The 15,954-nt window shown below is 37.6% G+C and overlaps 1 protein-coding gene across 5 annotated transcripts in view; it reads left to right on the forward strand.

Annotated features, from left to right (window-relative positions):
* Positions 1 to 15,954, forward strand: part of CEP192 (centrosomal protein 192) — a 79,147-nt gene that overhangs the window by 30,812 nt on the left and 32,381 nt on the right. For all 5 annotated transcript variants that reach the window (XR_008464751.1, XM_054190614.1, XM_054190612.1 and 2 more), the window contains 12 exons: positions 1,632 to 1,862; positions 3,371 to 3,496; positions 5,137 to 5,280; positions 5,483 to 5,546; positions 6,254 to 6,393; positions 6,519 to 6,611; positions 7,654 to 7,769; positions 8,946 to 9,113; positions 11,580 to 11,670; positions 12,305 to 12,481; positions 12,990 to 13,250; positions 13,460 to 13,578. Coding sequence is in view for 4 of the 5 variants with exons in the window: in XM_054190614.1 (XP_054046589.1) it covers positions 1,632 to 1,862; positions 3,371 to 3,496; positions 5,137 to 5,280; positions 5,483 to 5,546; positions 6,254 to 6,393; positions 6,519 to 6,611; positions 7,654 to 7,769; positions 8,946 to 9,113; positions 11,580 to 11,670; positions 12,305 to 12,481; positions 12,990 to 13,250; positions 13,460 to 13,578 (1,730 nt within the window). In the remaining variant the exon portion in view is untranslated. The remainder of the gene's footprint in view (positions 1 to 1,631; positions 1,863 to 3,370; positions 3,497 to 5,136; positions 5,281 to 5,482; positions 5,547 to 6,253; positions 6,394 to 6,518; positions 6,612 to 7,653; positions 7,770 to 8,945; positions 9,114 to 11,579; positions 11,671 to 12,304; positions 12,482 to 12,989; positions 13,251 to 13,459; positions 13,579 to 15,954) is intronic.

A 15,954-nucleotide genomic window follows, 5' to 3' on the forward strand; every position in this document is an offset into this window, starting at 1 on the left:
GCCTTGTAGAATTGTTATGTGAGTGTAAAGTGTGGTAGGTTTGAATTTATTGCTTATTCATTCCTACCTTTGTATGCAAGAAAAGTCAGCCCTAGAAAAGAAAGCATCCATGCTGAGGACTGTTACCGCGAACACGGTTTGTGCAGTTTGCTCCCATTTTTCTTGAAATCAGGAGATGCCGTGTGACAGAAAATGAGAAATATTTGGAGCAGGCTTCAAGCTAGATGGGTTGTTCTGTGGGTATATGTAGCTTGTAGGCCGTAGATTGGGCATCTTGCACTTTAAGTTCTATTTACTTCTGTCATCATAGTAATAATTCCAGAGGTAAAAGATCTCAAGAACATGAGAATGAGTTAAAGGTCCATCAGTAAAATTTAATTTGCTTTACTGATGAATACTCTTAGTAGAGAAGAATATAACAAATGAACAAGCATAGTATACTCGGAGCTTGTGGCAGTTTGATGCTTGGGAACTTTTGAGCTAGATGTTATTTCTATTAGTCTTTAGCGGACTGCTCTTTTTTTAGTTAATCTTTTGAAATTGTGCAGTGTTATCCACAGTTCAGTTGTGGATTCTGTGCACTACTGCTTTTTTCCCCTTTTTTTATTGTAAAGCTGGTTCTTGGTGGTTTTGTTTGATGGTTCTTATTACCGAGAAATAATGGACAATAATTCACTTTGTATATTGCTGCTTCTAAGTCTTATAAATCCTTATTATATCACTCCTTAGGTATATTTTTCAAGCAGATGTGGCACGTGTCTTTCCAGGAGTATGACTTCTGGTTTTGCTCTCATTTTTTCTGAATATTTCTTCTTTAAAAACCACCAAACCACAATTCTGTGTTTGTGTAGGTATATACATATATTATGAGCTAAGATTTCTTACATATTTTTCTAGTCGGTCAGTATAAATGGGGCAGCTCTTCAAACCTAAGACTGTTTTACCAGTAGGTGATTTTTTTTTTTAATGAAATTACTTTACAGTTGACAGTCCCATTTACAGTTGTTTCTCTGAATAAATATATACATTTAATTTGTTTGCTGCACAATATAATTAAAAACCATTTTTTTCAGTCAAGTTAAATCTGAGATATGCTGAGTATGACTTGCAGTCTGTCTCTCCTGCTTGAAGATTATGAGTATGTTCACAACACAGACTTTAAGGCATCTGCACTAGGATTTACTTGTGACCTCCATCCAGTGACCTTTACCATACCATCCAGTGACTCTTCCACCATACCTATTCCTCCCATCCTTGATGCCAGAAAGCACCAAGTAGAATTGGCTTTGTTTATTTGCTGCTGTTCTTTCTCAAAAATCAGGGTTTTACTCATGAATTCACTTTCAAATGTAATAAATACTATAATCCTAGTGTTAATCTTTCACTAGATGCTGGAAAGAAACCCCGGCAACTTTTGGGCTGACTTATCTAGCTCTTTAAATTAAAAGAAAATGCCTACAGTTGAGTGAGATGGACACGGAACATGAATATGAAGAACATGAATTAATATTGAGCAAAAATTTATACAGAAAGTCTGTGTTGAGCAGTGGTGCTGGATAAATGTGGTGTTTTGAAAGAAGCTGTTCTCTGGCAGGAGGCCTGTTGAAAATGACAGAGATTTTGTTTTTCAGATGGATCCTGTGAAATATCAGTGTCTGGTTTTCAAGAACAAAACCATCGTAGGACCCTATTCTACCAACGATCTGAAAATACTTTTCTTACCTTGTCATCCGGGGATCTTTCAGTGTATTCTCAATGTTTCATCTTGGCCAGTTTCTGCAGATGCCGAGACAATTGTTCAGGCAGAAGCTTTGGCAAGTAGGGTAGTTCTGACAGCAGTTGCTGAAAATCCTAATTTAGAAGTAAGTAGCTGCTTATTGTGTGTTTTGTTGTGGTTGGTTTTTTGTTGTTGTTTAGAATTTTAGGAGTAGTTTAATGACACTAGGAAAGAACAGGAATGCACAGTTGTTCCTCAAAGGAATCTGGAACTTATGTTTGGAATGGGAAGGGAATATAGGAGAAAGTTATACAAGCTTCTCATAAACAATCCAAGACATTTTAGTTGTGGAGTAGCACCTACCTGAAAATGAAGAATTATTATGCAGCTGTCTGAAAAGAATAAATTAAAAGGTATTGCTTTTTCATTATAAAAAGGGTGGATGAGATCTTAAACATCTAATGCTTTCTAAATATCTGCTATGTTGGATACCATTGGGCATTAAAATGTTAACAAAAAGCACTTCTTTCCAGTTGTAAGGTTTTCTTTATTTTTTTTTTAACATCAAGTAGGCTTTGTCTTGCATTCTTATTACTTTCAGCTTGCTTATGATTGTAGAGAATATTTTCTTATTTTGGACGTAATTAAAAAATCAAAAGTAAGTATACGCATAAAGTGCTTTGTCTTGTGTCTTATGAAGAACAACCAGGTGGGAGACAGTGTGACATTAAGAATTAGAGAATTAAATCTAGCTTTATGTAGTTCTAAGATGAAGAGTATGGACATGCAGAAATGGGCTTGATGGTACTTTTGGAGGCAACTGAACAAATTACATGGTAGTCTGTGACATCACTGATAAAAGTAAAATTTTCAGTCATTAACTACAGTTAACAATTTTTTCTGTTTAAAAGGTGGCCTATTAACTTGCTTTGGCCTATGTATATGATATTTAAAGTAATGATATTCTAGTTGAATACACATGAATGGATATAATTTTTTTAATGCTTCTTCCATAAATTTTAATTTATTTTTTAATGCATTTTTGTATACATAGTTTGGCAAAATCCATTATTCTCCATGTTCCTCATGGTATAGTTCATTCAAACTTGCTTCATATTTATATTCAAATTAAACCCTATGCTATATCTCTGTATGTCTTGCTATATTCCTGAGAATGGAAAAAGTACCAAATAAAAGCTCTGTTTTGCTGCAGATCACAGCACTTGGGTGTTTTTATGCTAACAGAAAATTAACTACTTAATTTTTTTCTTAACTTGCTAAAATGATGTTTTAACTGAAATTTCTTACTTACTAGCAATAATCATAGTTTAAATTTATTTTTATTTTAAATTACCCAACGTAATTTAGTTGTGTACTGGGTTTTGGTGGATAAATATTGCACTAAGATTGGCTTACTTGATTGAGGCGAAATATGTGAGATATAGCTCACATGGATGTAACCCCTTTTGATATCAAAAGGAAACATGTTTCTTAGACTCCTCCTACCCCTGGTAGGGGGTGTGTTTTGTATGCAGGGATAGCATTAAGAGGATGGAATAGGTGAATAACATCCTTACTTTCCTGATGCTTTTGTATGGTAGTGTGTTTTGGAGGTTTTCTTTTCTTACAAGTTCTGCTTTGCCTTAAAACCAGGTGGAAACAGGAAAAAGAGATTATCTGGATTTTGGTGACTTGACTTCTGGCAGTTGGAAAGCTCTTCCACTAAAACTTATCAACAAAACCCATGCTTTTGTGCCAATTAGACTTATTATTAATGCCGTAAGTACCGTAAACTTCCTGTATGTGATAGTTAACTTGTGATGCTGAATTTTAATACCAAAACACTTTGTTATATGTCATTAAGAAACATACCCTGGACACTAGATGTAAAATTCCCAAGAAATCTTTGGTTAGTCAGGAAATAATTTTTTTTTGCAGGGGGGTAATCTGATTCAGCTATAATGGTACCAACAAAAATGCTTCTGGGAATGGGTGTGGGGTTTTATTTAGTGGTATAGGGTTTTGTTTATTTCTTTTTTTTTTTCCTTTTTCCTATTTTTTTTCCCTTTTTTCTTTTTTTTTTTTTTTTTTACAGACCAGCCATGAACTGCTGCCTCCGTTGCCCATTTTGAGAGCACAGGGCAGTAGATAGCAAAAAGGTTATATTGCCTAATCCTTCCCTCTGAGAAAATAGAGACATATTCCACTTGCTTCACAGCAAGTTAAACATATTTTCTCTTTCTTGGTATTGTGGTTTGAAGAACCCACAACAATTTATTGTTGTTTAGACAATTATTCTGTCACCTCATGACCCCTCCCCACCTGGGAAGGGGAATTGGGGAAAAAACAAGGAAACCTGAGAGTTGAAATATAAACAGATTTAATAGAATAATACTAAATAATTAACATTAATAATACTAAAGAACCAATATTGAGCCCAATACCAATATAAGCTATATGAGGATTATATTCAGCCAATTCTGTCAGTAGGAAGCTGTGCACTCCCAGCAGTGGACAGCAAATGTCAGACACTGCAGGTGCTGCAGCCTGGGGAGGAAGGGAAGGCCTCAGGCAGCAGGGCAAGAAATTCTCAGGATCGCAGCCATCATAGAAAAAGAAGGAACTCGGAAAACTTTCTAATTTATATTGAATGTGACATTCATGATATGAAATAATCCTGTTGGCCAGCCTGGGTCAAGTGCCTGGGTATCGCTCCTCCTTGTTGCCGCACCTGGCTAGCTCAAAACCACTGAAACCTTGAAACCCGCATACCATAGCTGGCTATAAAGTAAATATTTTCCAAATTCAGACACTAGAGCCTTCTAAAAATGCAGTTTACTGCAGCATTAGAAGAGACCTTACAGTAAAACTACTGAAAGAGAAATTAATCCTGTGTCACTCAAACCAGGACACTCTGCAAAAGCAGAACCGTTCACTCTGTCTGCTTTGTGTCTTGCTAGACAATAATAGCCTGTATTACAGGCTATGTTATATGCTCCTCTACATCTCTGTGGCAATGCAGATTTCAGATTTTTGGCTAGGCTGGGTGCTGTTTTGTGCTGTGGGTAGAGTTGGTCTTATTTCCTTATGTGAGGGGACAAGAAAGGACTGGCCTTATGTTGGGATTGGATCAGGCCATCTTAGTAACTAGTGAGGTTTCGTCTTGAACAGCCAAACTTATTGAAGACTTAAACTAACTAGTTCCAGCTTGTCTTCTTTTACTGCAGAAGGGTTTCTGACTATTTTTAGAGGGTTTGATGGACTATCATCGACAAACTGAAACTACAGGCTAATCTTTGATTGTTTTTTCCAAACTACTTGGATCATTCAGAAGTTGCCTTATATTTCTCAGCTTTGTCAGCATTCTTGTTAGTGACAATAAGAGATTTAATACTTTTAATACTTTATTTCTTTGACAGAATGCAGTAGCTTGGCGTTGCTTCACGTTTTCCAAGGAACCAGTTAATTCTTCTAATGAACAATCACTTCAAATGAATGCACTTTCTCAGATAGCGGCTCCGTCAGTTGTAAATCATGTGATACATGCAAGCTATGATGGGCAAGTAAGTAGTCAGTAGTTGACTGGTTCTTCCTGTTAGTTGCTGTCTGAAATGATGGTCCTGAATATCTGGGTTAACAGTACAGATTTTTGTGGAGTCTACCTATTTGAGCAGTAGAGTTTTGTTGCTAGTTTTAGTATTATTTTTTTTCTCTCTAGTAATTCTCTCCCTCCCCATAAGATAAGTCAACTGATTTCTTTTTCAGGATCCTGAAGCTTTAACAGTTTGGGTTCTGTTCCATGCACCTAAGAAACAAATTTCTTGTTCAGGTATAGCAATTTGATTTTCATTTGAACTAAAACAAGTTTGACTGCTAATGTATGCATGTGTTAGAATTGCCGGAACAGGCTACAAATTTGAAATTAAATGTTCCATCTTTGGTTTGTGTCCTAGTATTTCGAGTATCACATTCAATTTTACAAACTGAAGGAGGTGGAATACTTCTGTGTCTTAATTTTTTAGATGTTAACATGGGTATTTATACTCCAGTATCAAGCTGTGCAAAGTGGTTATCTACTGCGAGATGTGTGGAATTTGCTTTACTCCTTTTGCTGAGGGAATTAAATCATCACTTAAGTAAATATTGTGCTGGTTGCAAAATAGATAAGAAATTTGAAGAAACCTCTGAGCTGTTTTGGCTTCCTAAATGGTACAGAGGAAATAGTGTGTATATATATATATCAACTAGTTTGGCTAGTATGTTAAGATTTTTTTTTTGTTTGGTTTAGGGACAATTTCAGCCACAAAATTTAATTTGACAAAAAGGTAAAAATCTTAAATAAGATCCTGTGAGACTTTATTTAAAAGAAAAAAAAAAAAAAGTGTTGCCAGGTCAATGGGGGGAGTTTCTGTTAATATCATAATGACATTAGTATATTAAGATTGGACAGTTGCTGAAGTGAGACACGAATCCATAGGAATGGCCTTTGCTGCTAGCAGACTTGCTTGCTTTTGTTACTCATGGAATTGTTCCTAGATTCCTTGGGTCCAGCGGATGAATTCTTGGCAAGAGTTGATGTGGAAGTGGATAGTCCAGGACCTAGCAGTGTAATTAAAAGTATTCCGCTCCGAGCAAGAGCTGGAACAGCAAGGATACATGCTCCAAAGGACTTACAGGTTTGCATGTATTTACCAAGTGTGTTTTAATAATAGCTTGTGTCTTCTAGCTTACTACTTTTGTAATGTTTGGGTTTATATTATGTATGTATATATACATACATACATGTTTCTTTGTTTTCCAGACAATATATCTGTCTACTAGTGTGGGTTCAACAGCCAAACAGCAGCTGCCGTTGAAAAATGCTGGAAACATTGGTGTACATTTGAAAGTTAAGGTACGTTGGCTTCTCCCTCTTGAAATCATGAGTTTTATGCTGTTAATGTTGTATTGAAACTAGAGCCAAGCCTTGGGATCCTAGCTTCACTGTGTGGTTTGACAAAAAGTTTACAAGTTTACATAAGGGAATCTGGAGCACAGGTTATTTTTTCTTGTCTCCTTCCAGTTGTGCACAGTTGTTGCTCAGCTTCTGTTATATTTGTTTTAACAACTGTACTTTTATGGCTTTTAACAAATAGATTTTAACAAGTGTATAACAAATACGTAAAAGTAGTGAATCCTGTGCTGCACAGCAGGTGTTAATTAGCTGGTGGGGTAGAGTCCATTTAGAGCAACAAGGAATATAATTGAGAAACATAATTATTTTCTAACAAAGCTGCAATAGTTTTTGGTGGACATCTTGCCAACTTAAGTATGAATAGAGTTCTTCTCAGATATGTGATCTCTTTACTTGATGTTAGTTTTCTTGAGAATCCATGGAAAGTATGGTCCCAGACTGAAAGGTAACTAGACATAATTGAAACTAGTACTTCAAAGTTAACAGAAGGAGTAGTTGATCCCCTTTTACATTAAAAAAAAAAATAAATGTAGAGGGTTGTGGGCCCATAATTTCTTGGAGCACAGGTGACGGAAATAGGATGATGACTAGTATCACAAATGCCACATTAACCTGATGATACTGGATTCTAATTGATACCAGTAATGGTTGGTACCACTGTTGAGACTAGTGATGTTACTTCACTGGCGGTGTACCATGTTGTACTTACTGTTAAAGTCTTTAAATATCTTTGGGGCCCCTTCAGTGTTGTATACACAGTTGATTTCTTAAGATGCCTCTTTTAGATGTATTTGTACTACTTTTTTAGTAAAGTTTAACTTGTGCAGGGTTATGGGAAAGTTCTGAAGGTGTCAGTTGCATTTGAGTTGTCTGAACTGTATGTACAACAGATGCACAACCAAATTGTGTTATTTATTGTAGAAAAGTTTACTCCCTTAAAATAAGTAACCAACCCTCCATTTTTCCCCTTGCCCACCTTCAGACATCGAATCAGGACAGCTGCTTTGCTGTTGAACCTGAGGATCTTGTCCTTCTTCCTGGAGAAGAAAGAGAAGTGACTGTCCTGTTTTTTCCAAAAACCATAATGACTAGACAAAGGTAACATAACTGATTTTATGCTGCCTGTTTTACACAGATCTACTTTTGACCTTAAGGTCATGAACAAATTGGAAATTTTACTCAAAAGTGAAACTTTGACTTCAGTTTTCGTGAGAGTCCCTATTCATTACAAAGTAGTTTTTTGCTGGGATTCACCTGTTCCATGTATTCCCTGCCTCTTTTGCCTGTACGTAGCTTAATGAGTAGCTAATATTTCCCACCACAGATCAACAGATGTCCTGAGAGTTGTTTAATGTAAATAAAGGGCTTCAGGGACTCACTCCATTTATACGGTACTTGTTTCTAAAGTACAGCAAAGCTTTAAAATACTTATCTTCAGCAGCACCTTCATTTGCTTCCTTCTTCACTCTGCTGAGACAAGGAACATGTTACTTCTATTTTACATACGAAAAAACTCAAGCACAGATCATGATCAAAAGTATTCATTAATTTTGCCATAATCAAATAGAAGTTCGGCTGCAAATCCTGTATGTGTTCTGTTTGCATTCATGTAAGCATTCATATCCTTGTACATTAGCACCTGAAGAAGGCAGTAGTCATCTGCACTGTGCTTGTGTCCTATAGGGTAGAAACCGTATCATGCAAAGCCAGCTGCAGGTGGCCTGGTTCTGTGGGCTCAGTGTTCTTTCTCACAGCAATCCCAGGAAGCAAAGGGAGGAAAAAAATCTTGGGTTTGTGGCTTAGAAGGCTACTGTTATTAACAGGCCTCAGAGTTTAATTTTGACACCCCTGGGTATCTCACACTTGTAAAACTTCATTGAAATTTCACAGGTATTTCAAAAGGCATCTCTAATCTGCAGAGACAGCCAGGCTTGGTTTCTCTCCAGAATTAGTCTGTGAAAATAATCCGAAGTTAGCATGGGCAAAAACTAATTTGCCTAGCTGTAGTCTCTGAAATACTTACCTGAACCGTTTCTAGGTGAACTACTTTGAAAGATTGCTTGAGATTCATATGGCATGCATATTTACAAACCAAAGGATTTAACTTCTGCCATGCCTAAAGCTGGCCTTTGTCATAAAAAAGTATTTGTATTTTCCCCTTAAGAAGGTAGTTTAAAAGGGCCTATCTATATTTTTTTTTTTCGGTTATGTTTTGTTTTCATCAGCTAATCTTGTCCTATGATGGGATTTAATGTTATTTATTTATTTTTAAAGTACTTTGAAAATCCTTGTGCTGCCATCTGGGCCTCAGTATGAAGTGGTGTTAAAAGGTGAGGTGGGAAACAGACCTGCGTCTACAGCTACTGGCTGCTCAGACATCCCACCCATTCTCTCCAACAAGCAGTTCATTGCCTGGGGAGGAGTAACACTTGGATCATCAGTGTAAGTATAAGCTGGGCAGCTGTTCATATAGAATATCACGTTAAGTATTTTACATTGCACTTACTTGAAGTAAAATTTCCATACTGTCCCTGTTCAGATTAGTAATCCACAGGGGTTAAACTAAACTGTTTTGTGACTCAAGTGAGAGAAGCGGTATATTACAATTATTTTTTTTGTGTAAATAAACTGTGATCTTGTTTGAGCTTTTTGTATTCTTCAGGACTTTTTAGTTATCATTAGAATAATAGAAAAATAGAATAATTCTGTAAGATTATGATGTTATATAAGTAGAAATATAAAGAAATATTTTCCAAGGAAGTTGATGAAAAAATTCTGTTGGTTCTTTTGACACCTGCCTCTTGCTAGAAGTAAATCTCTGTGCTTGTTTTTCTTCAATTCATCCATTAAGACTAGAAGAATCCAGTCTGGTAATGTAATTTGACCATCTGAATAGCATAGGCTGTTGAACTTCCCTGAATTAATTTATTTGAATTTGAATGTGTTCCAGTGCTAAGGCTTTTAGTGATGGAGTATCATTTGCAACCCTAATTATGATTACTTTATCCTTCAGACTAGTTCCTGTCTGAACTCTTCTAGTTTTAAGTTTACAGCTTCAGTATTCCATGATTTAGTGAAACCGTTCATAATTGTCTAGGTACGCTTTGCTGCTTTTGTACGTAAAGGCTGCAAGTTTAGCAGATCTGTAGACTTCTAGTATTACTTTAGGGACTAATCCATTTTTGTTTTGATACTGAACTTCTTGAGTAATCTAATAATGTTCTCAGTTGTTTAAAAGCAATCCATGTTTGTAGCCAAAAATAACTTCTGATAGCTATAGTCCTACTTTTCTGTTTTGTTAAGGTACAGTATTTATAACATAGTAGTTTTGGCTATTTGGTGTTAGGGGATCACTTTGTCTTCCCTGTGTGCTGCTACCTTTTTATTTTCTACTTCTCATGAAAAATAGTTTTGATTTGCCATTGGTTTTAGGAAGCTGTCATGGTTTAACCCCAGCCAGCAACTAGGACCACGCAACCGCTTGCTCAGTTGTCCCCTCCCACCTGCAGTGGCATGGCGAGAAGAGTTGGAAGAAATAAGGAAAACTTGTGGGTAGAGATAAAGACAGCTTAATAAGTAAAGCAAAAGCCATGCATGCAAGCAAAGCAAAATAAGGAATTCATTCACCACTTCCCATTGGCAGGCAGGTGTTCAGCTGTCTTCAGGAAAGCAGGGCTCCATCCCATGTTGGGAAGACAAAGTGCCATCACTCTGAATGTCCCCCCCCCTTCCTTCTTCTATCCCCAGCTTTATATACTGAGCATTACATCATATGGTATGGGATATCCCATTGATCAGTTGGGGTCAGCTGTCCTGGTTGTGTTTCCTCCCAACTTTTGTGCACCCCCAGCCTACTTGCTGGCGGAGCAATATGAGGAGCAGAAAAGGCCTTGACTGCTTAGTAACAACTACAAACATCAGTGTGCCATCAACACCACTCCCATCCCAATTCCAAAACACTGCACCACACCAGCTGCCAGCAACTCCATCCCAGCTGAAACCATGACAGAAGCTGAAATTATTTTTAAAATTTTTGTTCCTACAGAGTACAGAACAGTGTCTGCCACTGAAAATTGTGGAGAGGCTTTGCTCTCTCTCCGTCCTCCTCTGATTCTAACTGCGTGGTCCTTCCTCTTCCTTTATGTTTTTACCAGTTTTAGGGCTTGTCACATCCTCTTGTGATGTTTTTTTGACTTGTTAAAATGACGAAGACACTCACCCTTCTTGCTGTAGAAGTTTCCTTCCCCTGTTAAGGAAAGATCTGAGTACCAGAAGCCTAGTCAATGCCAGAATATATCAGAGAGAAAAAATTTACTTTTTGGTCAACCTGATGTTGCGAAGTGTCCATAACTTTCTGTCGTCCTATCAAGTTGAAAATACATGAAAAGGAAAAGTTATCCTTAATTTAGTTCTTCACAACTGTTCAGTGAATCTGGGCTAGACTACACCCAAAACTGTTTCTGCATAACTAAGTGGCTCTGGATAATCTAGTTGTAACTGTATCTTAAAACGTTTGTTGTTTTTTTTATTTTTTAAATAATTCTTGTATTCACACAACTGCTGCTTGTTTTAAAAGTTCAAGCTGTTAAGTACGATACTTGAACTTCAGAAAAGCTGTATTTATATATATTTTGAGGTTGTTTTGCTGTATGAGGATTGATGTGTAATGGTGTATAACATTGTAAGGTCTGTAAGTTTGAGGATACAGAAGTAACTTTCTAGCTAATGTATTGTGTTGTACCAAGAGGTGATTTTTTTTTTTATAAATGACTTTAAAATTGATTCTCCCATTTTCTGTGTTTCCATGAATACATGTATGCAGTTAATTTGCATTTGCTGTAACTAACGTCAGCTAAAGTTAGCTACAGCAGTTAACAGTTTGATTAAACTAAACTTCATATTTTTCAGCCAGAAGAAGTTAACTTTAAGAAACGATTCTCCATCTGTGACCCAGCATTTAAGACTGTTGATAAGAGGCCAGGATCAAGAATGCTTTCAGGTAATTGTCATGAAAATTTCTCTTTAGTGTTTATGACCACTGTAAGGATTTAAGAGTTATAAGAGTTATAACACTGTAAGAGTTTACAGCTCTTAAAGCTGCTGTAGCACAACAGAGTCAGTACCTGGTGGAGTAAACAGTCATTGGCCCTTCTCGCAGGAGGGATTCCAGACCTCACTCCAAGGGACTCAGTGTACACGAGGGAGGGTGGAAAGAAAAACTGGAGTTAGCTTTTGGGAATTACCATAACTAGAGGGTTTTTTTGTTACGTAGTCTGCATACATTTATATCCCCCTTTTTCCTTAGATGTTCAGATCCGATATCTAAAATCTTCAACTGAGAGGAAATTAATGTGGTGCTGTTGAAGTTCAGCCTTACTGTATTGTAGGTCGAAAGCAAAAACCCCTTTGATCTAAACAGAGAGGCATCAGTATGCTCATTGTGGGAATATAAAGTATCTTGAACTTGGTCTTTGCTGTTGCATATTAAGCTTGCAACATTAAGTATGTGCCATTGTCAACTGATTTAATGCAGGTTTTGAAGAAGTTAATTTTGGGTTACTAATGAAGTAAGTCTTACTACTATATATTTTTCCTATTCTAGTCACTTGCTTCTGATGTCTTTGTTTTTATAGCTGCAGAGTATATTTGGGTCAGAAGAACGCTTAACTAGTAATTGGGAACTCAAAATCCGTCCCAAAGAAGATACTAACATATACTTGATGTTTTCACCTACTCGAGTAACTTGCTGCTTTGCCAAGCTGGAAATCAAACAGCTGGGGATTCGATCACAGCCAGGAATTAAGTTTACTGTAAGAGTCCCAACCTAACTTCTAATAATTTTAAACATAGATTTTTTTCATAATTATTTTAAGTCTAGCACCGAATAGGTGTTTCTATTGAAAAGTTGAGATTTGTCAAGATATGCACTATGGATATCTCTATACTTGTTAAAGATTGTGTATGCACTAAATTTTGCATGTGGTTTTTCCCCTCATGAAGAAAGAAGAAAGATTTTTATGTACTACATTAAAAGTAGCCCAAGATTTTAACTCTAGTCCTATCGAAAAATCTAAACATGTCATGTTTTGTATATAGGCCTTAAATTACTTTTCAGTAAAACTTGAAACAGGTTAAATAAACTTAGGCTTTTTTATTTCTTGCAAAGTCTTTTCAGTTCACACTTGAAGTGTTTTTGCTTGTCTTTATGTAACTCAATGTAGTTTACCATAGTTGTACAGAAGTTTCAGTAAGAAGCTTGCTTTCTTGAAATACCTTTTTTTGGTGATTTTTTTTTTTTCTCTCTTTTTCCCCACCCAGATACCATTATCTGGATATGGAGGAACAAGTAGTATAGCTTTAGAAAATGTTAAAAAACTGTCAGATAGTTACATGGTAACACTGGATGGATTGTTGCCTTCAAGATTAAGGACAGCTTCCTTCCACATAAGAAATATGGGTTCTCGGGCTGCCTACGTTAAAGCCGTGTGCTTTGCAAACCTACAGACAAAAACAGTTATGGATCCTCAGGTAATGATGGTGTCTCCAGAGAAGTTTGTACTAAGAGAAGGAACACATGAAGTAAGTACAACACTTAATTCTAAGCAAGTTTTATTAATTTAAATTAAAATAAATGTAATCAATAAGAATGTGTCGGACTAGTTCTTTATTAAAATCTCACTTCTGTTAAATCCTGTTCTACTTGTATTGCAGTAATTGGTTGGTTTACATTCTAAACGTTAGTACTAACAATAAGAGTTTTTGAGTATGTTGTCTATTAATTTTATCAGGTGATTACTATAACATGGAATCCAATGGAAAATGAAAAGAACTTCCATAAAACAAACACATTGGTATCAACAGTATGTTTTTTTTGTGGAGATGAAGTTTCTAGGCAGCAGTATCGTAGGTAAGATGTACTTTGCTGTTGTAAGAGACAGATGTTTAATAAAAAGTTAAAACTAGAGGTGTATGCTACCATGAGTATGGTTTTAACTTGCTTCCAAAATTAGCAAGAACAAACTAAAAGACATTGGTGATATGGAGAGATCTAGTAAGTCTGAAAGTACTGTCAGTCAGTAGTACTGAAAATCAGTAGTACTGGCGTTTTGAACAAGATTCGCATCTTGGTTTGCTGAATTCTGTTGATGAAGACAGTGTTTGAGTAGTTGTGTATGTGAGAGAAACAACACCCACATATGCTCATCATATACTGGTGAAATTTGTAGAATGTATCTTACTGAGCTTAAATAGAGGCTATGTTGCCCTGCATGTTAATTTACGTAATTCAAATGCACAAAAATGGGATACTCTGCTTTTAATGACATAAATGGCACTTTTGACTTGGGCTGTGTATGGTGTATAGAATCATAGAATTGTTGAGGTTGGAAGGGACCTTTAAGATCATCGAGTCCAACCTTTAGCATACCCTGACAAGAGCCACTTCTAAACCATGTCCCGAAGTGCCCCATCTACCCTTTTTTTAAACACCTCCAGGGATGGTGAATCCACCACCTCCCTGGGCAGCCTATTCCAATGTTTAATAACCCTTTCAGTGAAAAAATGTTTCCTAATATCTAATCTAAACCTCCCCTGATGTAACTTGAACCCATTTCCCCTCGTCCTATCACTTGTCACCAGGGAGAAGAGGTCAGCCCCCATCTCTCTACAACCTCCTTTCAGGTAGTTGTAGAGGGTGATGAGGTCTCCCCTCAGCCTCCTCTTCTCCAGGCTAAACAACCCCAGCTCCCTCAGTCGTTCTTCATAAGGTTTGACCTCCAGACCCCTCACCAACTTTGTAGCCCTTCTCTGGACACGCTCCAGCACCTCAATGTCCCTCTTGTAGCGAGGGGCCCAAAACTGAACGCAGTACTCGAGGTGGGGCCTCACCAGTGCCGAGTACAGGGGGATGATCACTTCCCTAGTCCGGCTCACCACACTATTCCTGATACAGGCTAGGATGCTGTTGGCCTCCTTGGCCACCTGGGCACACTGCTGGCTCATATTCAGCCGGCTGTCAACCAACACCCCCAGGTCCTTTTCTGCCGGGCTGCTTTCGAGCCACTCTGCCCCAATTCTGTAGCGCTGCATGGGGTTGTTGTGTCCCAAGTGCAGGACCCGGCATTTGGCCTTGTTGAACCTTATACCATTGGTCCAGCCCATCGGTCCAGCCTGTCCAGATCCCTCTGCAGAGCCAACCTACCCTCAAGCAGATCAACACGCCCGCCCAGTTTAGTGTCATCTGCGAACTTACTGAGGGTGCATTCGATCCCTTCATCCAGATCATTGATAAAGATATTAAAGAGAACCGGCCCCAGCACCGAGCCCTGGGGGACACCACTTGTGACCGGACACCAACTGGATTTAACTCCATTTACCACCACTCTCTGGGCACGGCCATCCAGCCAGTTTTTTACCCAGCGAAGAGTACACCTGTCCAGGCCATGAGCAGCCAGTTTCTCCATAATGCAAAATGTTAAGATAATGCAAAATGTGATAATGCAAAATGTTAAGAATAGGCAGAGCACTAAGGTGCTGATGATTATCATTTGGTGCAGAATTTCAGAATGGCAGTATTTCACTGGTACTTTTACATGTGATTGCCTAAAACTTTATGAACGTCATTGTATGTCCTGTCTCTTCTGTCTGAGGCAATGCTCGCTGTCATTGAATCCTTTTCAAAGGGCAGAAATACTTAGGGAAAAGCTTTGGTCTACTGATCAACAGAAAACCCATTGAGAAGCTTGTTGCACCTATATAGCTAGTGTTGGAACTGGTGGGTTTTTTTTTTTATTTTATTCAGACTCTAGACATTGGTACTGAGTGAAATTATTTGCTGCTGATTTTATTAGTCGGTAGGTATGGCATTTGGTTCTTAAACATGGTGGTCTAGTTGGTTGTTTCTTGGTGGGAACTTCTCTGAAGTCTCCCCTGATAATTTGAAAGAGATGCTCATGTCTTGAAACAGCTGAGTACTGTAAGCCAGTCAAACCCCATTCTGAAATTGTGTACTAAAACAAGAACACGATTTGGGTCTTAGGGGCAGGAGTGTGAAAATGAGTAATTGGCCTAGTCTGCCAACTTGTGTTTCCAGTTCTTTACTCCAAAAATATACATTGTCAGCAGCCGGGTAAGTAGATTAGACCTGAGTCAGTAGTGCTGAGGTATTCTTTCCACCTCCATGGCTCTGACCCTATCTGAGTGCTGGGTTTCCTCTTACTGACCTGTAGCTTCTCATTTTTCTCAGGACTATTTATATCCCTATGGCTCCCAGTCTCTTCAGCCT

Source organism: Rissa tridactyla, chromosome 2 (assembly GCF_028500815.1).
Source record: "Rissa tridactyla isolate bRisTri1 chromosome 2, bRisTri1.patW.cur.20221130, whole genome shotgun sequence".
NCBI classification, from domain to species: domain Eukaryota; kingdom Metazoa; phylum Chordata; class Aves; order Charadriiformes; family Laridae; genus Rissa; species Rissa tridactyla.